Source organism: Prionailurus bengalensis, chromosome B1 (assembly GCF_016509475.1).
Source record: "Prionailurus bengalensis isolate Pbe53 chromosome B1, Fcat_Pben_1.1_paternal_pri, whole genome shotgun sequence".
Classification (NCBI taxonomy): Eukaryota; Metazoa; Chordata; class Mammalia; order Carnivora; family Felidae; genus Prionailurus; species Prionailurus bengalensis.
Window position 1 is genome coordinate 38,500,329 of NC_057344.1, and position 23,535 is coordinate 38,523,863.

The 23,535-nt window shown below is 40.8% G+C and overlaps 1 protein-coding gene across 4 annotated transcripts in view; it reads right to left on the reverse strand.

Annotated features, from left to right (window-relative positions):
* The window catches only part of PSD3 (pleckstrin and Sec7 domain containing 3), a 674,080-nt gene that overhangs the window by 111,821 nt on the left and 538,724 nt on the right, over positions 1 to 23,535 (reverse strand). For all 4 annotated transcript variants that reach the window (XM_043562534.1, XM_043562553.1, XM_043562562.1 and 1 more), the window contains one exon: positions 3,938 to 4,008. In XM_043562534.1, coding sequence (XP_043418469.1) covers positions 3,938 to 4,008 — 71 coding nt within the window. The remainder of the gene's footprint in view (positions 1 to 3,937; positions 4,009 to 23,535) is intronic.

Below are 23,535 nucleotides of genomic sequence, written 5' to 3' on the forward strand. Positions count from 1 at the left end.
ACTTTCTCTTCAAATATCCAAATATCAACAATTAATGTGGGGAGGAGAGGTTATGATGAAACAGTATTGAAATGAACACCTGTTGGGAATGAATGTTGGTTCAGCCTCTTCAGAAGTAATTTAGAATTATGCCTCAATAATTTTAAGCAGTTCCTATCCTGACCCTGTGACCCATGACACTACTAGGAATCTATCTTCAGGAAATAAACAGATATGTGCACACATATGTGTACAAACAGATAGGCACACATATGTGTACAGATAGGCACACATATGTATACAAACACACAGACACACACAGATACACACACACACACACACACACACACACACACACCATTATTCATAAATAAAAATCGGCTGAAAATACACTTCTAAAAAAAATTTCACTTAGGAATGCTATGATAATAACTGAAGTAAAAAGAAAAGATACCAAAACCATATCATAGCCCAAAATCAGATTTTAAAAAAAGCAGATATCAGCAAGATGGCAAAATAAAAAGTCTCAGTTCTTGTTCCCCCACAAAAACACAATTTAACCATGATACATGCATCAAAATGCCTTTGTAAAAATGTTAGAATGCAGTTAAGAGGTTGTGGTACTCTAGGACAGCAAAAAGCCAAGAAGAACCACATTAAAATGGGAAAGAAGAACAATTTCATTTTGCCTGCATCAGTCCTTCCCTGAAACTACCATAGGTCAGCACTGCAAGAAAATACCCTGACCCCACGGGGTGCCTGGGTGGCTCAGTGGGTTAAGCGTCCAACTCTTGGTTTCGGCTCAGGTCATGATCTCAAGGTTTTGTGAGTTCGAGTCTACATCGGGGTCTGCACAGAGCCTGCTTGGGATTCTCCCTCTCCCTTTCTCTCTGCCCTTCCCCTGATCATTCTGTCTCTCTCTCAAAAATAAATAAATAAACATAAAAAAATTTAAATATGTAAAAAAAAAATACCCTGGCTCTTGACTTCTCTGTCAGGATAAAGTGAAAAGTGGAGAATACCTCTAATGTTCTGGCTTTCTGGAAGGCTGCTGAAGGAATGGTTTCTGATTTGCCTCACTCAGAATTATGAGTGAATCAGCATAGATTGGATACCTGAAGGCTGCTGAAACTAAAGGAAAGTGGTGGGTAGCTTGCTGCAGCCAGCATGGCTTAGTAAAATTGGGAGAAAGGTGCACAATCTAAGCCTTCTCTCTCAGGAGGGAGATACAGAGGGCTGCCCAAGGGAACTGGTATCTATCTTGCCTGACTTCGGGCACTGATAGGGACTGGCATGCTCTGGATGCCTAGCTGCCACTCATTAGAAGAGAGTTGAGTGGCTTGCTTCTGTAGAACCAGCACTTGCAGTGCTATAAATAGACACCAGAGAGCAAAAATTACAAGCCTTTGAAAAGAAGAATGCAAGACTATCTACCTGAGAAACTGTATACAGAGGCACAGAGAAGCTGTATCCTCCCAAAAAAGTTTCAGAGGCCCCCCAGAATTGTAGCCAAGCAGATTGGTAAGGAGTCTGTAAGACTCTCCTTACAAGAAAGCAAGTCTGTAAAGACTGAGAGGTGACTTTAGATGTGCAGATCCCAATATAAAGTTATCAGATGAAGAAACAAATAGATATGGCTTGACCAAAAAATCAAAATAAACCTCCAGAAATCAAACCTAAATAATGAGAGGTATATAATTACCTGATAAAAAATTCAAATTAGCCCTCATAAAGATGCTTGATGTGCTCAAGAAAATGATACATGCACAAAATGAGAATATCAACAAAGAGAAAACATGAAACGGAACTAAACAGAAATTTAGGAGATAAATAATAGAATAACTGAACTAAAAACCTCACTAGAAGGGTTAAACAACAGACTTGAGCAAGGAGAAGAAAGGATAAGTAATTTAGCAATTTGAAATTATTCAAAGAAATACAAAGGAAAAAAATGTTTAAACATCTGAATCTTGATCTCAGCTCGGGTCTTGATTTCAGGGTGTTGAGTTCAAGCCCCACATTGGGCTTAAAAAAATTGGGCAAATGATTGAATAAATATTTGTCCAAAGACAACACTGGTATACAGAATGATGCTCAACATCACTAATCAAGAAAATGTAAATCAAAACCACAATGATATATCATCTTACACCTATTACAACGGTATTATTAAAAACAAAATAAAACAAAACAAAAAACAGAGAATAAATAATGTTGACATCCATTGGAGAAATTGGAACTCCTGTGCACTATAGGTGGTAATTTAAAATAATTCAGCCACTATGGAAAATGGTATAGAGGTTTTTCAGAAAATAAACAGTAGAACTACCATATGATCCAGTGATCCCACTTATGCATTATCCTTATCACTGGGAATTGAAATCCAGATATCAAAGAGAGATCTGCATTTCCATGTTTACTGCAGCATTATTTACAATGACCAAGAGGCAGAAACAACATAAATGTGTATGGATGAATGAATAAAGAAAATTAAGTAGAAAACAAAATATTATTTAGCCATAAAAAAGAAGGAAATTCTGTCAGGGGTTACAACATGGATGAACCTCAATCACATTAAGTGAAATCAGCCAGTCAGAGAAGGACAGATACTATTTATCTCCACTTATATGAAATAGCCCAAGTTACAGAAAGAAACAGAAAGTAGAATGGTTGTTGCCAATAGTTGGGGAGTGGGGAGGGTTTGTGGGAGAATTGCTATTCACCAGGTATTATCATGCAAGATGTAAAATTTCTAGAGATCTACTGTTCATCATTGTGTTGATAATTAATACTACCTATTGTGCCTCTATAAATTAAGAAATTAATTAAGGGTAGACCTAATGTTATGTTTTTACCACAATTAAAAAAATAAGACTTTTGGGGTGCCTGGGTGGATCAGTTGGTTAAGCATACGACTTCAGCTCAGGTCCTGATCTTGTGTTTTATGAGTTCAAGCCCTGTGTCAGGCTTTGTGCTGATAGCTAGGAGCCTGGATTCTGCATCTCCTCGTATCTTTCTGCTTTTCTTCTGCTTACACTCTGTCTCTCTCAAGAGTGAAAAAACATTAAAAAAATAAATAAATAAAACTTTTCCTATCAGTCACCATGAGGACAGTATTGTTACTGCCTTGCCTCTTAATAGCCCAAATTCCAAGCTTCCCTTCACAGTTGGAGCTAGAATCCTGTTGGGTCCTGGGAAGTGATGGACCTCATTCCAGTTAACACACAAATTTCCCATATTTACACATGGAGAGCTAGGGAGATGGAAACTCCAGAGATTACCCTTCAAAGGTCAGAACATATAAAATTGATCCCAAACAGATTTCCAGATTCTGGGATTAGAAGAAAGGATCCTGACAGGAAATGGTTTGGTTAAAAACTTACACAGATAACTTGGATTATATTTGCACTGTTAAGTACCAATACTTCAGGATATGAATGAAAATTGTTTCTAGATTTAAGTGAGATCTAAATGAGATAAATAACTAAATGAAGATATACTGTTACATAGCAATAATGAAGGATATATATGAGGATATAACTATAGTATAAATAAGTATAAAAACCATTGGAACAAGTGCTATCACAGGTCTGTACCCGAATAGACCACATACAGTCTTGATTTATCAACCCATATTCACAATTTATAATTGAACACAAATGGAACACAAAATATTTTTAAATATATTTAATATATTATAAAATACATATAGAACATATATACCATAAAATACCTTATGCATAAATTACTTCATGTAAGATACATAATTACACATATATATAATTTTTAAAATAATTTTTTAACCAGAAACAAAAAAAAATCTAAAAAAAGAATTTAGATATTAAATAATCTTTTGCGTGTTTGATGTAGCCTCTTTGTATGAAATGAATATTTTGGAGGTACTTTGTTAAATCATTTCATAAAATTTTGTGGCCTTCATTTTTTAATTTATGTTTACCTTTTGCAAGTAAAGGACTGTTCCTTTTAGTACAGCATAAAATGTTTTCCATCCTCGCTTCCCTCTTGGAGCTAGAAAGGGAAAAAAATGGAAAATGTTATTTGACAGAAAACAGCACTTTAGGAAGAAGTTAAATGATCAACATGGTGTATTTCAATGATCTTGGTTTATTAGCTTCCAAAATTAATAATAAGAACTAAAATATTCTTGAAACGTAACTGTGTAATAGTCAATCTTCCAAAAATGTCTTCCATGTATCATTTCATTTAATCCTCACAATAATAATGTGAGATAGGTACTATGACTCTTGTCTTTTTATAAAACTGAAGCACAGAGAAGTAATCTGCTCATGGTCATACAACTAGGAAGAGGAGAAGCAGGAATCTGAATCCAGGTAGCATGGCTCTATAGTCTGCACTCTAGTAGACATGACTTAAAGACTGGGAAAGCAAAGAGGCATTTTGCAAGTGCATATTAATCCCAGAGAAAGCTTAAAAGCTCATGTACCGGATCATTTATAGCTCTGTCAAAGTTTCTAGAAATCATTAAAGTCTCAGAATATAAAAGGACTCCTGTTGGTATTTCTCCCACATACCTACCAACTGGATTATAACTTTGGCAACCTGCATTACCTCAGTTGCAGATCTTGCCACACTGTAACATAATATTTTTGTTTTAAGTGTCTCTTTCAGGAGACTATGAATGACCTGAGAGCAGGTATCCTTCATTTTTATAATTCATAGTACCTGGCACAGTGTATGGCAGTCATTAGGCACCCTCATAAAAAATCTCCAAATTAATGTTCTTTAAGAAGTCCTTACAGGGGCGCCTGGGTGGCTCAGTCAGTTGGGCGTCTGACTTCAGCTCAGGTCATGATCTCGCGGTCCGTGAGTTCGAGCCCCGCGTCGGGCTCTGTGCTGACAGCTCAGAGCCTGGAGCCTGTTTCAGATTCTGTGTCTCCCTCTCTCTGACCCTTCCCCCATTCGTGCTCTGTCTCTCTCTGTCTCAAAAATGAATAAACGTTAAAAAAAATAAAAATAAAAAAAAAACCTGGAAACTTAAAAAAAAAAAAGTCCTTACATTCCTTTTGTTTATATTTTCCTGGAGTATAAAGTAGAATTCATCTATTTTTTAAAATGTTTATTTATTTTTGAAAGACAGAGAGACAGTGGGAGATGCAGAGAGAGGGAGACACAGAATCTGAAACAGGCCCCAGGCTCTGAGCTGTCAGCACACAGAGCCCAATATGGGGCTTGAACTCATGAACTGTGAGATCACTACCTGAGCAGAAGTCAGAGCCTTAACCAACTGAGCCACCCAGGCATCCCTACAATTTCTCCATTGAATCAATGTATACTTTTACAGAATGTCCTAAAACAAAAACACAGATTAGCAAATACAGTTTACTATTCATTCGTAATCTTAATAAAATTAAAATATATAACTGGAAAATTTTATTACCTGAATGACATTTTTCTAAACATGTCTATCCAAATAGGTAGGTACGGTCACTCATTCTTACTCCTTTATCAACTATCTGGCTGCCTTTAGGCTGTCTTTAACTTGGATGCTTGATTAAATTAGGAAGTGCATTATTCTCAAGCAAATCCTTTAAATCTCCTTTGACTGAAGACTCAAGAATCCTTAGGGTTGGCAACTGTGTTAATATCCACCTACAGAACACAGGTGCCCCTGCCAACACTATACTGATATATCCACCTGGCAAAAAAGGACTCAAAACATCTGCTCTGCAGGTTTCTGGGGGAAATTAAAAAAAAAAACAAAACAAAAAACAAAAAGCAAAACAAAACAAAACAAAACAAAAACAACAACCAAAAACAAACCATCCCATCTGTTTCCACTATGCAAGGTTTAAAAGTATGTACTCAAAAATAAGTGAACAAAAACAGTACACCATTATCTCCTTTATAAAGAGAATCACAGATCATTTATACATATCTATATATAATATATAGATATTATGTATATTATATATAAATGTTATATAATACAGTATATATATAATTTATATGTGTATATATCATATATATATACACACATATATATATACTGAATATTGACTGTACTGTTAAATAGATGTCAAATTCTGATACAGCTGATGTGACAACAGTGCACACAGAAACACAGAAGTGACCACAGGAACTACTGCATACTGCAGAGCAGGACCAAAGGCAGCGTGGTGTGCTGAACCCACCAGACTAGAAAGCAGACCAGCTGGTTTCTAGCCCTGTCTTAAACCTATCTCACCCAAAACTTTAACTGGGTAACTTCTAACCGATCCACCAACTTTTCAAAAATTTGGATGTTTCATTTAAAATCATGGATAATTTACCTAAGTTAAGGCAAAGAACTAGCTAATGCTGGAAAGGAACTTAGAGAAAACTGCTTTTTTCTCCTCTTACTTTTTGTTGTTGTTTAACATCTTTAATCCCCATCACCTACCCATTCCCCCCATCCAAATCGTCTCTGGTAACCATCAGTTTAGTTCTCTACACTTAAGAGTCTGTTTCTTCCTTTGTCTCTCTTTTTCTCTCTTGGTTTTATTTCTTAAATTTCACATATGAGTGATGGTATTCATATGGTATTTGTCTTTCTCTGACTTATTTCACTTAGCATTATGTTCTCTAGATCCATCCATGTTGTTGCAGATGACAAGGTTTCATTCTTTTTTATGGCTGAGTAATATTATATATACTTGTTTATCCATTCATCTATTGAATGACACTTGGGCTGCTTCTGTAATTTGGCTACTGTAAATAATGCCACAATAAACATAGGGGTGCATATATCCTTTTGAATTAGTGTTGTTATATTTTTTGAGTAAATACCCAGTACTGTGATTACTAAATTATAGGGTAGTTCTATTTTAATTTAAATTTTTAATTTTTTGAGGAAAATTTTCACAGTGTACATACCTGCTTGCATTCCTACCAATAGTGAAGGAGGGTTCCTTTTTTTCCACATTCTCACCAACACCTGCTTTTTCTAGTGTTGTTGATTTTAGCCATCTGACAGGCATGAGGTAATATTACATTGTAGTTTTGTATCCTATGACTTATGATTGGAGCATTTGTATATTTATATGCAAAGTAATTAGTGACAGATGTGTACTTATTGCCATTTTGTTACTTGTTTTGGGCTTATTCTTGTAGTTTTTCTCCTATCCTTTCTTCTCTTGCTCTCTTTCATGGTTTGCTGGCTTTCTTTAGTGATATACAGTAAAACCTTGGATTGTGAATAACTTGTTTCTGTGAGTGTTCTGCAGGATAAGCAAGCATTTCTAATAAATTTTAACTTGATAAATGAGCAATATCTCGCAATACAAGTAGTATGTGATGCCTAATGTCACATGATCACACCTGAGCCAATGGTTCTTCTCTCTCTCACTGCGGGATTGTGGGTGATCATCAATGCAATGTCATATTTGTGGGAAATCCTCAAAAGAAGGCAAAAGCAAGTGGCATTGGATAGGCTCCCTCTTAAAACTGCACAAAATGAAAAAGATTCCACACCCATGATTCTGTTAGTGATAGTGAAAGTTGTCCTATAAAATAACCCTTCTCTCTCGTCTCCCTTGCACCAGCCATGAAGGTTTTCAAAGTTAAGTGTAGGTTAATTTTTTTGTTTATAGTTTTTATTTTATTATTTTGTATTATATTACAGTATTATAATCATTTTTATATGAATATTTATGGGTTGTGGAAAGCATCATCTGAGTTTCCACTATTTCTTTTGGGGAAATTCGTTTTGACTCACAAATGCTTTGGATCACAATTTGGAACAAATTATGCTCACAAACCAAGGTTTTACTGTACTCGGATTTCTTCCTCATTCTTTGCATATCTATTAGTGGTTTTTAATTTGTGACTGCCATTAGTGTGTATAACATCTTCCACATACAGCAGTCTCTGTTATGTTGATGGTCACTTAAGTTGGAAACCATTCTTTACTCCTCTCACCCCCACAATTTAGGTATATAGTGTCATATTTTACATCCTTTTATCTTGTGACTCCCTTGACTGGTTTTTACAGATTTACTTATTTTTACTCCTTTTGTGTTTCCTACTTTTCATACTCTCACATATGGTCTTTCCTTTCCACTCAAAGGGTGCCTTTTAATATTTCTTGTAGGGTTTGTTTAGTTGTCATGAAATCCTTTATTTTTTGTTTGTCTGAGACACTGTCATTCTACTGTAAATGATAGCCTTGCTGGATAGAGTATTCTTGGATACAGATTTTTCTCTTTCAGCACTTCAAATGTATCATGTCACTGCCTTCTGGCCTACAAAGTTTCTCCCGAAAAACCTGCTGATTACCTTATGGGGTTTCCCTTATATGGGATTTCCACTCAGATTATGATCCCAGGGTCATGGGATCGAGCCCTGTGTCAGGCTCTGCACTGAGGGTAAAGTCTGCTTAAGATTCTCTCTCTCTCTCTCTCTCTCTCTCTCTCTCTCTCTTTCCCTCTGCCCCTCTCCCCTGCTTGCATGCACTCTCTGAAATTAAAAACAAAACAAAACAAAAAACATATAAAAAAATAAACATGATGGGAGTAATGAATGAGAGTTCTATTTGGAAACCCAATGTCACCTACTGAAAGGCTTTAAATTATAAGGGTGATAGGGAGTTGGTAAGTAGGTTTTAAAAATACCTAGGTGTCTACTGTAAAAAGGTGTTTACAGAACTCTATCAAAAGACATGATTTTATGCACTAGACTATGCTTTCATAGCTGTTTTTAATATGTATACTCAAAGTTCAAAGACACTTACCTTCTTTTTGAAAATACAAAGATTTTAGAATATTTTGTTCTCATCATCTGCCTCCAACCTTACATGATAATGGTGCCTATTACTTTTTTTTGTTTTCTTAACACTACCAAAAAAGACATCATTATTTTTGTATGTGTCTATAAACTCTCATTGTCTATATCTACTCTCATGTTTACACTTGTTCATTAACACTTTCTGTACCTCAGATTTCTTTTGGAGGTCATGTTCAATTAATTCTCTAAATTTATAATTAGAAGTTCCTTTTGTGAGGGTTGTTTTGGTGGGAAATCATTTTCTACTTTTGTTTACATAAAAATGTCTTTATTTCATTAAAAATTCTGGGTTGACAATTCAATTTCCTTATGAAGATATAATTTCACTACCTTTTGCTCTCACTATTGTTTCAATGTCTATCTTGACTCTAGTTGTTATGTCTAAGAAGAGGTTTCTTTAAATTGATCCAGCTTGATGTTCTTTGGGCTGTGTGTCATTTCCAAATTCTTGTAGTCATTAGATCTTTGAATATTGTGTCTCCTCCATTTTCTCCACTATTTTAACCTCTGACACTCTTTTAATTGCATTCCACAGGTTTTTTTTTTTTACCTGTTCTCTCTTATATTCTTTTTATTTTTCTATGCTAAAAGCTATGTAATTTTATCTCCAATTCTCCTTGGATACCCAGATCCAGAGATACTCTGAAGGTATAGCACCCCTAGGGTTAAGCTTCCTGTTCCAGATTTGTACTCGTATTTTTTTCCTGGCCTCATAGGATTTCCCTTTCATTGTTATAGTCATCCATTCTTTTAAAAGGTATGTTAAAATACCTTATCATTTTTAGATGTTTTATAATGGAAATTTTGGAATTTGTAGGCTGTTGTATTGTCAAAATAGACCCTCTAACTCTTTTTTCTTTAAAGAATTTATTTTGTAGAGAATTTTGTAATCTAAAAACAATTCATGAGAAGAATACAGTAAGTGCTGAGGACAAGATGAGAGGAATCAGAACACAGAACACAAGGGAGGAGGCAATTACAATTGTCCAGATGAGAGAAAAAGGCCAAAATATGGGCAGAAGTACACAATAAATAAACTAAAGAAATAAAAAGGGGAAAGGCAGTAATGTTAACTGAGCACCTGTATCCAGTGCTCTGAGCATTGGGCTAGCATTTAAAATGTACACTATATTTGATCTAAACAATCCTTAGTTTAGGTATTATTGCCTCTTTTCACATTAATGTCTTCTAAGCTACACTTGCAGTCCTAAAGGTAGAGTAAGCTACTGAGAAGGCTACCTGCCTAAGGATTTCAGAGCTACTGTATAGGGCAATTCAGCCAAGGAAACGTATTCTAAGGCTACACTGAGAAGGAGAAACTGTGCAGGTGGTAATCTTTTATAAATGATCAAGCCTGCTACTCCAGTGAGATAAATATAATGGATAGGGAAAGGAGAAGTCCAGACAGGAGGAGGATACAAATATAAAGTATATTCTCTAATATCACTGAACTCAGGGACTTTCAAAGGTATTCTTGCTCATGGCTATGAACCTCAGAACTGAGGCATGATCCCTGCATCTGCCCTCTCAGATGTGACCAGCCCAAAATTTCTGTGGAGTACTAACTCTCATAGCAATAATAATTACAGCTGTGGTAACAGCACATATTGTTTTAAGCACTGTTCCAAAACTTGATGTGAATTAACTAAAGGTTACAACTTTATGAGGAAGCAATTATTATAATCTCTATTTTATAGATGTGGGATCCAAAATCCCATCTAACCTGCAACACTTGGTTCCCAACAGCACTGGCCACATTTACTCTGGTTTGTATGCAGGAAAAAGACCAGTTAAACCAGACTCAGTATACAATGTCTTGGTTAACTCTGAGATACAGGAGTTATCTTCAAATTATTTATGATCTAAGCATGAACACTGACCAGTCAGGAAAGACACTGTCCAATCAGGACTGAAGGGACACCCATAGTAAATAGTCTGTACAACTGAACCAGTACATATATTCCCTATCAGTCCTGCCTGGGAGAATGTTTCCTGCCCACCATAGGTTAAAATAAGAAAGAAGAAAAGTCTAACAAAACTCTGTGATTATTGTCCTACATCTCACCCATACACACACACACACACACACACACACACACAAATACACATTTCTGTAAAAGAGAAATTGACCGTTGTTCCAAAGATAGGTGATATTGGAACTATTATGAAATCTTCAATATTAGAAACCAGCTCTTGTTAATGTTCTTATCTTACCTTCATTATACAGTTGAAGAAGTCTTTTTGGAAATATAAAGTAACAATATCTTGGCTTCAATTATTGCCACTGGTCTTTGTAAAATAGTTAAATTACCTGGGACCAAAAGCACAGGTTGTCACCATTATTTCATAAAGAGGAAGGAATCAGAAAATGTTCCCGAGCAATAAAATATTAAGTAAAGATCGATACTGAATATATGCCAGAAAATAAACCTATGTATTTTTTGCAGTCTACCAAAAGGTATAGGCTTCATGTAAAAGTTTATATTTGCATGCTATACTCTGCAACTTTAATTTTTTTCTGAACCAAACTGGGAAGAAATTGTGGCTAGGATCTTAGTGTCCCAATTTTTCTATTTTATTCAAAAAGGAATGATTTTTTTCCTACATCAAAATAGATTAATCCTGCTTCTGGCCGCTGTGGGGAATAAACTTAGGAACTCCCTGAGTTTTCACCGATGGGTTAACAAGGCATAAAGAATTAGAAAGCCATAGGATGTACACACCCAAGTTTGGGTAAACAAGAGTAGGTAAATAAAATTAGGTAAATGGGGCAAAGGCCCCCAGTATAGGTAAAGCCAGGCAAAGGTCCCAGTGTAGGACAAAGGTATAAGAATAGGGAAATTTCAGGATGAAAACATCCAAGATGAGGTAAACAAGATTAGGTATTCAGGGCAGAAATTCCCCCAATTTAGTACAATAGCAGAAAGCTGCCTTAGTAGGAAGGAAGGACCAAATTAGGTAAACAGGTAAATAGGACTATAGACCTCTGCAGGGCAAAATTGCCCAGGGGGAGCTAATTAGCAAAAGAAAGGTACCTTGTTGACCCTGAGGTAGCATGCTCCTTCTTGTCCCCTAGGCCAGTTTAGGGAAGCAGAAGTGTTGCCTCATGTTTCCTGTAAACAACCCTTCACCTGGCACCAGAATCTTGTTTTGTATTGATCCAAACTCCTAATACCACATATATTCAAAACCCCCTTTCCCTTATGCCCATGAGTTAATGTTCACAATTTGATTGTCTCTTTCTGCACGCCCATCACCATGTTTGTAAGCTTCTGATCCTAATAAAAACGGAGCAAGGACCCTTACTCGGGGCTCTTGTCTCCTCCCAGACATTAGCATCTCTCGCATTTTTAATCCTGTCTCCCACTTTCTTGCTGGACAAGACAGAACTCCAGACCCAGAGTCTATGACAGGCCACTTCGTACTTTAGATTCCCTAATCCACAACTTTTTGCTTTTATTCAAGTTTAATATCAGAAAGACTTAATATGTATGGAAAGGCATAGTATGTACATTGCCTATTTTTTTCTTTTAATACTCTAACCTTTCTTTCCTGTCTGTTGGCTTGAAAAGCATTCTTCTACTGCCCCAATAAAATGACAAAAATACCATCTTCCCCAAAGAGTAGAGGTCAGTAAGAACACTAATGAGAAATAATTCTTGAGTAAGGCCTGAAGGCTAACATTTTTGGTCCTACCAGGTTTGAACAAAGGGAAACGTGAGAATGTGATGGTTCTATGCACATTATCTTCAATTTCCTTACTTTAATGAAGAAATGCATTTAAAATATAATGTAATACCACTGGTGGCATTCCAAAATAAATCCTTGCTGAACTTGGAAACAAAGATGTGCTCAGCAAAGCTCTTCTATACTAGTACAATTGGGATACATTTATATTAGATTTGTAAAAAGCACAAGACATTTTTAAAGGTGTTTTATTTCTCTAGTGACAGCATCTGAAAATTGGGCAAAATTCTTAAAGTATTTTCTTTACAGAATAAAGAGGTATGCTACCTTGGTAGCAGGCAGACTCATAAATTCTACACCACTGAGGGCTGAAAGTACAGCATACGGTGAGGGGAGGGGGAATGCTTTCTGCAACTGATTTGCAAAGGACTTAGATTCATAAATGACAGCCCTACAAAACATTAAAGAATTGAAGGGTGATCTTTTTTTTTTTTAATTTTTTTTTTCAACGTTTATTTATTTTTTGGGACAGAGAGAGACAGAGCATGAACGGGGGAGGGGCAGAGAGAGAGGGAGACACAGAATCGGAAACAGTCTCCAGGCTCTGAGCCATCAGCCCAGAGCCTGACGCGGGGCTCGAACTCACGGACCGCGAGATCGTGACCTGGCTGAAGTCGGACGCTTAACCGGCTGCGCCACCCAGGCGCCCCTGAAGGGTGATCTTTGTATATTTACCCCTAATTTTCTTTCATAAACATCCTCAGGCACCACCATAATTACTATTAAATCTTTATAGAGTGTAAAGGTCAGGGGAGGTCACCCAAAATGTGCCACTTTGGTGTATCAATTATTTTCAATAAAAGTTACTTAAGAAAGAACCAATGCAAAAAGAACACTCTAAACCCTCCCTCCTTTGTCTCCAGAAAACAAGATATAAATCTCTCATGTGAAAGGCACCCTTCTTGTACCAGGGAGTAAAGATATCCTTATCACCAAAGATATAAAATTTAGAGCAGAGAAGGCTATATTAACAACCCATGTTACTTTTTACTAATTTACTACCCCAGCCCAATTCTATTTAGCATTCCTTATTAACTGAAGCTCCCAAAGTTAAGTTTTCTTTGTTGTGTCAATCTATCACAGATTTATTGTCTGTTTGTCTAAAAAGTATAAAACCTGCCTACGTTGGTCATTTCTTCAATTATAGGACTTCTGTTTGCATGTAATAAAACTTTGGTTTTTTCTCCTGTTAATGTCTCATGTCAATTTACTTCTTAGTCAAGAAGGACCCTGATGGGCACAAGAAAAATGATTTCTTCATTCCCTACAGTAGGCATAGTGGCAAGATAAAATTCTACTTGATATTTGCTCCAAAGATTCTGCAGCTTTCAGATCCTGGGACATCTTATGTATAGCCTATAAAAATTTAAGGTTTCTTACCATGGTAGCTTCCAGGAATCTATCTGCAGAGTCCAATGGAGCAAGAGTGGTAAGAATATATTTTCCCTTTCTCTAAATTTAGATTAGGAGGAAAAAGTACTGTGGAATTGGTTCCTTAGGCTTAGTGACTCTTGGTAAAAAATCGGTAGAATGCTCTTGGTTTTACTGATCCATTTCTTTCTAGAGATGGTCATTGTCTTGTCTGTGTCTTTTGTGTTGTTTGTCACATATAGGTATTACAACAGGGCAGAACACAGGGACTGGCTCTATAAGCCTGCTGTTGGAGCCTGGCTTACAGACTTAGTTCATGGCTTTCATCAAACTAGCATCTGCTTTAGGGAGCCCCTCCCTAAAGAATGTGGTGAAAACCTCAAGACAAGGGAAAGTAACCTGGCTATGTGTGCATACATGACATTCCTCACAATTCTGTAATGCAGACTGCCCATTTAGACTGTATGTTACCATATATGGGAGACAAAGGAGCAAGAACTGTACAAAAGGCAACCCACCCACACCTCACCCTGCTGTTCTCAGGGCTCAGCCTTTTGGGTCTTAGCCCACTGAGCCTGTGCTGGCATGAATAAAGCTGCATCCTGGAAAGAAAGCCCTGCTTGGTGTCCCAACTCTCTGTGTGTTTTTTCCTGCTACATTTCTTGGGGGCTTGGGTCTGGGATTCGGAGATGGTGCATTTCTACCTCCTTTTTCACAGGGGTGGGAACCTCGGAGTGCTAGGAGAAGTGACCAGTGGACCACTCGATCTGTAGGAGAACTAGCTCCTCCCAGTGTGCTGGGGCGAGGACCCCAGATGCACAACAGAACCTGGTGAGGCCCAGAAACCAGCTCAGGTAGCGCTGTCTACCAGGCTGGTAAGAACCAGGGTTTGTTTTGGTAGACCTATTCCTGAGAGGCTGAAGGGGAGCCTGACCACCTCCCAGAGTTGCCCAAGTGGTTTCACAAGGAAGGAAACTGCAACTCTAAGGCGCTGGGCACTGGGCGGCAGGGTAGAGTCACTGTGTGACTGTGTGTGAATGAGACAGCGGAATGGGCTGTTCAATGGGCTGAAGCGAGCGGTGAGTCTTGATCCGTGGTTACATGGTGACCTCATATAGCTTAGGGCGGCATCAAATTTCCTCAGGAGTCTATCCAGGTCAGGGCTTGATATGAAATCTGACAATGCTAAGAGGAGACTGAAATATCTCCAAGAGGAGAGCAGCTGGAAACGGACAAAGTGAGCATGCGTCCTCTCCAAATTAGACCCTTCCCCCTTTTTCCTCTCTTGTACATTAAAGTTGTCCTTTAGGGGGAGGAAATGGGTAGAAAGCAGAGTAAACCAACTCCCCTAGAGTGTATGTTGAGGAATTTCAAAAAGGGATATTCAGGAGATTAGGGTGTGAAATGAACCCCTGGAAAGCTCTGGACATGCTTTCCATTGATTGGCCATTGTTCAGGATGGGCTGGCCCTCTAAGGGCTCACTTGATAAGGAACTAGCTGGCCGAGTATTCAGGGTTGTTGTGGGGGATCCAGATCACCTTGACCAATTTCCTTATATTGACTGTTGGCAAGACCTGGTCCTACTCAGCCACCTTGGCTAAAAGTCTGTATTGAAGAGAACTTCTAAACTTATGACAGCTAATGACACAGCTTCCTCCAAATGCCAGCCAAAAACTGAAAAACCCGTACTGTCAGTAGAGTCTGAGAGGATCCCACCACCATATGCCCCACTATATCCCTCACTGCCACCTGTGCCTCCAGCTTCCCTGGCTGCTGAAACCCCACTGGATTCTGGCCCTAGACCCAAGGCCTTACCATTTCTACCACCTCTCCAGATGTGACTGGCTTGCCTGGACCATCGGTCCTAACCCCTACAGGAAGGCAACTAGAAGATCAGGACAGCAGAGATAGACCCCCCCGCCCCACCCCGCAGCAACACCAGGGAGCCCTACAGATGCCACTGAAGGAATCTAGGGGACCTGTCTGTTATTATCAGGAAGGCCAGATCCAAGAAGGCCAGCATATTTTTGTCTACCAACCCTTTACCACTACGGACCTCCTAAATTGGAAGCACCATACTCCCTCCTATACGGAGAAGCCCCAGGCTAAGATTGAACTAATGCAGTCCATAATTGAACTAATGCAGTCCATAATCAAAACCATAGACCTACCTGGATGGACTGCCACCAACGCCTCCTGATCCACTTCGACACAGAGGAACATCACCGAATAATGCAGGCAGCCCTAAAATGGTCAGGTAAGAATGTCCTGGATGGGACACTAGGCACCCAGCCTTATGCTCAGGCTCACTTTCCTTGGGAGGAACCCAAATAGGACCCAAATGACCCAAGTTTAGATGGAGGGCTCGCAAAGACTGAACAGTATCAAGAAGCCCTTCTAAATGACATGAAGGAAGGGGAGAAAAAGGCCATAAACGTGAGTAAAACATCAGAAGTGCTCCAGGGACCCAAGGAGAGCCTGAGCCGGTTCTATGAGAGGCTATGTGAGGCATTTCGTCTCTCCACAACTTTTGATCCAGAGGCACCTGTTAACCAGCTGATGGTCAATGCAGGTTTTGTAGGTCAGGCCCAAGGGAACATCCAGCAGAAGCTGTAAAAGCTAGAGGGTTTCGCCGGCATGAATGTCAGTCAGTTGCTGGTAGTAGCAACTAAGGAATTTGTCAACAGTGGTCAGACGTCACCGAGGGAAGAATGATGGAAGATGCAGAAAAGGGCAGACTTGTTAGCTGCTGCCTTGGTGGAGTGGTTGGAATGCTCCCGGATAGGTGCCCCACAGGGATGAGGCCGGGGCCCAAAGGGGGCCAGTGGGGAGGATTATCTTACCCAGGATCAAAGTTAGGATGGAACCAGTGTGTGCACTGTCATCAGGAGGGCCACTGGAAAAATGAGTGCCCCTGCAGCTGGGTAATTCTCAGCAGGGGCCCAAGAAAAAAGAAACAGGCCATGTGGTTCAGAGCAGATATCAACTAGCATCATGGCCTAATGGGGCCCCAGAAAGTGATTCTGTGGGGCTAGCCACCACAGAGGACTATGAGGAAGACTAGGACTGACTGGACTCTACTTTGTTAGGCCCCCAAGAGCCTATGTCTGAATGAATGTGGAGGGGTGACCCATCGACTTCATGGTAGATACTGGGGTGGAACACATAAGGGTGACCCAACCCGTGGGCCCCCCTCACAGAGACAAGTCACCACTGTGGGGGCCACAGGCAGTTGGATACGCCATCCCTTCCTGCTGTCTTTAAGATGCAATTTAGACGGGCATGAAGTCATTAATGAATTCCTGTACCTCCCTGACTGCCCCATGGCTTTAATGGGCTGGGACCTGTTGGGAAAGGTTCAGGCCCAGATAACTTTCAACTCCTATGGACAAGCTGCTCTGACCCTATGAAAGCGGGAAGTGAAAATTATAACTCTCACGATTCCCATGGGAAAGAAAGGCACCTCTACAGTCTCATGGAGGAGACTTGGCAAAACCCCTTTATGAGGCCACAAAGTGGGGGAGAGCAGGAACCTCTATTATGGGAGCAAATACAGCAAAGAGACTTTGAAGAGTCAAACAGGCCCTTGCCAACTCACCTCGTCTGGGGCTCCCAGACATGTCTAAGCCCTTCTTCTCATATGTTCATGAAAGTACTGGCATTGCAGTGGGAGTCCTAACCTAGATGTTGGGATAGAGGCATCACTCGGTGGCATATCTCTCCAAGCAGCTTGACTCTGTTGTCCAAGGCTGGCCACCCTACCTATAAGCACTTGCAGCCATGGCCCTCTTAGTGTCTGAGGCTGACAAGTTAACTATGGGACAAGAATTAGCAGTCCAAGTGTCACATTCAGGAATTGACATTAATGGAGTACAAGGGATAATTCTGGCTAACCAACGCCCAGATTATCAGGTATCAGAGAATGCTATGTGAGAACCCGCACATTCACCTAAAAGTAGCGTAGACCCTAAACTCTGCAACCCTACCGCCTGTGGGTCCAGGTCAACCAGATCGTGACTGCATCGAAGTCATGGATTAGGTGTTCTCCACCCAACCAGACTTGAGGGATCATCCCCTCAAGGACCCTGACACTGAGTATTTAACTAAAGGTAGCAGTTTTGTGTAAGAGGGAGAATGCAGGGTACTCTGTAGTGACACTGAATTCTATCATTGAGGCCAAACCCCTGCCAAAGGGGACTTCGGCACAAGAATGCAGAGCTCATTGCGCTAACACGAACCCTCCAACTGGTGGCAGGGATACATGTTACTATATACGCAGACTCTATGTCTTCACCACTCTCCACAAACACAGGCTTTATATAAAGAGAAGGGTCTAATAAACTCAGAAGGAAAAGACATAAAGTATGGTAAGGAAATCCTTGAACTCTTAGATGCTGTGTGGGCCCCTAAAAGACTGGCAGTCATGCATTGTCAGGGACATCAAAGGGGAGACACCACAGCTGCATGGGGAAACCATAAGGCAGACCTAGAGGCAAAGGTTTTGGCCTCCAAAGGAACAGTGGAATCAATGGTTTTAACTGCTGCACTGTTCCCTAGTCCTCTGGCAGAATGGGACCCTAATTACTCACACCATGAGAGTACCCCGTTTAAGACTGAAAATGGAAGCTACCTCCCAGTTGGATGGTGGAAATTTGAAGACAGCTGAGTAGCAATTCCTGAGGCCCTGGTTCCAGCTTTCGTCAAGGAGTTTGATCAGGAAAGCCATACTGGCCGGACAGCTCTCAAGGCTACGTTGAGCTGACATGTCTACATCCCTTGACTCTCCAGCATAACCTGAGCAGTATGTGAGCAATGTGAAACGTGCACCCAGAATAACTCAACTTAGGGAACCAAGGCTTCCCCTGGGGTGCAGAGTGTCAGGGGAGCCTTGTTTGAAAATATGATGGTGAACTTCACAGAGCTTCCCCAGGACTGAGGCCATATATATCTGTTGGTCTTCATGTGCACTTTCTTAGGCTGGGTGGATGTATTCCCTACTCACACAGAAAAGGTACATGAACTGGCCCGACTTCTTCTTCAAACGAAATCATTCCTTCATTTGTGAAACTATCACTATGGGATCAGATAATAGGCCAGCATTTGTGGCTGAGGTGATGCAGCTGGTGGCAAAGGGGTTAAAGATCACCCGGAAGTTACATATGGCATACTGACCCCAGAGCTCTGGGAAGGTACAACGAATGAATCAAACCCTGAAGCTGCAATTAAGTAAACTATGTTAGGAAACCCATCTACATTGGGATCAGGTGTTGCCAATTGTTTTGTTAAGAATCAGCCCTACTAAGCAGACAAAGTTCCCCCCTTATGAAATTCTTCATGGGTGCCCTCCCCTCCATTATCAAGTCATGGGGGGGGTGATCTAAATGAGATAGGTAATCTAACCCTAAGGCAACAGATGTGGGCCCTTGGCTCTACCCTAACCACCTGACACCACTAGGTGTAAGGAAGCGATTACCTGTGAGTCTGACCACAGATGCTCACCCCTTTAAACCAGTGGATGCTGTATGGGTGAAGGAATGGGATGTCTAACCCCTAAAACCCCTCTGGAGGAGCCTGTTCACTGTCATTTTGTCTACCTCTACTGCAGTAAAGGTAGCTGAGGTGGGTCCCTGGATTCACCACAGCAGAGTGAAGCCAGCATCTCAAAACTTGGGAGTGCATTCCTAATTCATCAACGCCATGCAAACTGACCATACAAAAGAAGCAAGCTGCAACTCCAGAGGCTCTGGGAGACTGCAGCCCTGCTTCAGTCACTCCAGAAGCTGACTAATCTATGCATGACAGAAGCTTGAGGAATCGATGGTCCGATGGAACAAATAGACTGTTCTTATTTTTTTACATCTATTTCCTTACTGTGATGCACTGTCACCCCATGTGTCTTGCAGTCATTGTGATTCTTGCTCTACTTTTCACCATAGGATTGGCAGAGGTTGCCCCAGTCAGCTGAGAGTGTGGTGAGAGTTTTCTGTTAGCACTTACCTTCCTTTTATGGACAGGATGCTTTGTTGGTATTGGTTGCTTCTAATCTAGACCCTTCTGTAGACCTAGATTCCTCATCATACGACCCATGTATTTGTATGACCAGGTCAGGCCAGGGAGTCACGTGGATCTTACTATACCATACTCACTTTTCATGCCAAGGAAAAGTCTTGGGGACCTGCAGACACAATAAGACCTATCTGCTAATGGGAGAGTCAATACACTTGCTTTGACCCCCAATACTCCCCCAGTGAAGACTGGTTAGAAGTCCGATCCTACCAAGAGGGTAGGGCCTTGGTCAGCTGGACACAAATTACTAACCCACAATTATTGGTGTCAATGTTACCTGACGTTATGTGAGGTTATAGGTATTGGCCCAGAGGCATCTGTCATGTGAAAAAAGTGGGTACTTGTCATAGAGGGCCCAAGGGCTCTTGATGCACTATGCGGAGGCTTAGATTGGGAGCTGGAATACCAATGCAATGACAAATACATGTGTGAGGAAAACAGTTTATGTGCCTATACACCTGAGATTTTATGCCCCAGCTGGAGCTGTGTTTCATGGGCTACTTGGAAAAAAGAAGGCACAACAGCACTCCTTCAGAAGGGGGCTGCTACATCAGGTTGTCGATCAAAAGTCTGTAACCCTGTTAATTTTACCATAGTTAACCCAGGAGATTCCAAATGGCAGTGGGGCACCTGAGTTGGCATCTGGATTCATGGGTGAGGCAGAGACCCAGGGACTGTGCTACATTTTAAGAGAGTCACTACCACCCATCCAACCATGTCCCATCAAGTCTTCTACTCCTTCAGTGAAGAAATAAGAAGTAGCCCCCTTCCCACTTCAGTCACAGAAAGGAACTTGTTTCTAGCCCTAGCAAAGACTATGGCCCAGACTCTCAAGATCTCTTCCTGCTATGTATGCAGGGGAACGAACATGGGGGATCGATGGCCATGGGGGGTAGAGAATTAGATCCCTGCGAACCTTATAATGAAACAGAATACCCCAGTCCTACTACTGGGATTTGGCTCCTCAAAACCTCAATTATTGGGAAAAACTGCCTTGTCTGATGGGGAAAAAAGTTCACCATCTCTGTTGGAAGCTTAATGGGCCCAGGCTAAAGATTTTATAACTCAACCGCCTGGGAAACCCAATGGTGGGGGACCCCAGATCTCCTAGAACTAGATCCCCACCCTTATCTAACTTTTCTCATCTTGGGACAATGTCAACACAGCCATTGAGTGGCAGGCCCTGGGTGGACTACACTGGATATGTGGAAGGACAGCCTATAGAGTACTTCCCTCAGGCTGGTCAGGTCATGTGTGCTGGGAACTATTTGTCCATATTTCTTCCTGCTTCCACTTGCCAGAGGGACGATTTGGGAGTCCAAGTGTATGGGGACAGGGAGATTCAAAGGAAATGATGTGTCCTACAAACTGGCAATTGGAAAAATGATGAATGGCCTCCTGAGCGTATAACCCAGTATTATGGCCCTGGCACCTGGGCAGAGGATGGGTCCTGGGGCTACCGTGCTCCCATTTACATGCTAAACCACATAATCAGATTGCAAGCAGTTGTAAAAAGTATAACCAATGAAACTGCCAGAGCTCTTAACTTACTATCCAAGAGAAAACCAAAATGATCAATGTTTTCACCAAAATCACTTGGCCTTAGATTAATTGCTTGCTTCTGGGGGAGGAGTTTTTGGAAAGTTTAACCTGAGCAACTGCTGCCTACAGATAGATGATGAAGGAAAAGTCATAGAGGAGATTACAGATTGAATGAGAAAGGTTGCTCAGGTCCCAGTCCAGACCTGGAAAGGTCGGGACCCTGAGGAGTTATTTGGAGAATGGTTTTCAACTCTCAGGGAATTCAAACCCTCATAGATATTATCCTCTTGATTTTGGGAGCTTGTTTAATCCTACCTTGCCTAGCACCCCTGGTTATATGGTCTGTCTCTAACCTCATTGAGGTAATGGTCGAAAGGACAACAGCCACACATGTGATGATGTTATGGAAATCTAAACCTCTAAACCAAGATGATGCTTTTTGACCCAAAAAAGAATCAAAGGGGAGAATGTAGTAGAGCCCCTCCCTAAGGAATGTGGTGAAAACCTCAAGACAAGGGAAGGCAACCTGGCTATGTGCGCATGCGTGACATTCCTCACAACTCTGTAACATAGACCGCCCATTCAGACTGTATGTTACCAAATATGGGAGACAAAGGAGCAAAAATTGCACAAAAGGCACCCCCCCCTCCAGCTTTTCTCAGGGCTCAGCCTTTTGGGGTCTTAGTCCACTGAGCCCGTGCTGGCACGAATAAAGCTGCATCCTGGAAAGAAAAGCTTCGGTGTCCTGACTCTGTGTGTGTCTCCCCGCTAAAGTTTAAGTCAAGCTCTGCTGAGAGTTAATGTGCACATGAGGTAAAGACTACTGTTAACAGACATCCTAGAATACAAACCCATAAAAGCTCTTAAAGCACTTGCCACATAAGTCAAAGACTCCTATGTTAGGATAAACTGGTCATGACATAGGTAGATTCATAGTAGGTTACTCTTCAACCTCAAGAAAAACTTCCACGCAATGAGTTACACTGTCAAGGGACATACAATTCCCAACCCCATGGTGCATCCCTTCTAGGTATTAGTTTAGCTCTGAGAGACCCAAGGCTTAGCTAAAGCTGCTAATATGCAAATAAAAAAAAAACCTGAACGAGGTTTTTTCCTTTCGTCTTGTTCTAAGAGCTTGACTTTCTGACCAAATGAAAATATTCTTTCAGGTCTCCTCTATCCAGAGGATGCCCTTACTAGGCAGTATCCTGAGGGTTAGTTTTGAGAAGGAAAACTGGTAAAAAGCAGATAAAAAGGGGCAGCCAGCTCTCTGAGGCCGGATACTCCCCTTGAATGCTTTTGGCTTCTGCAATCTTACTTGCCAGGAACCAGAAGCCAGACTGTACCAAGCCCCGCCCAACCTGGAAGCACAAATGTGTAAAAGACCAGTAAAACCCAAGCTGGATGCTCAGTCTTTGGAGGGGACTCTGCTGGGCCGGCACTGGTGCGAAATAATGTCTTTTCTGATTCCCCCAAGTGCACGCTGCTTGTCCCTTTCTGGGTGCTGAGTATTTGCTCTAACAGTTTAAATAGACTGGGGATCCAAGACAGGCAGTTATAAGCAGCATTCTCTGTAGAGCCATGCCAGCTCTCTAGGGAGTTCATCATAAGAGGTCCCATCTCTTAAGGGAATTATGTCATCTCAACCTTTGTTGTTTGTTAGTGCTCAAAAAAAAAATCCATTAAAGTAGCACCTGCCCAGTGACTATGGATCTATTACTGCAGACAACTTACGTTTGTGGGAGACAGGAAACACCATACACACCATCATTCTTACTGCCTCTACAACAAAAGTCTTTGCTTTCTTAGACTACTTTTGGGAGTAAACATTTGGATCATGGAGGTTGTATGACCTATGCCTTCTCCAAAGCTGCCTCTTGTGTTCATACTCTAAGCATGGAAAGTTCCTTCTGAGTCTTTTCAAAAAAAGGCTTATTGGTTTGGTATTATTAAAATTAATAAAATCCTGGGGCGCCTGGGTGGCGCAGTCGGTTAAGTGTCCGACTTCAGCCAGGTCATGATCTCAC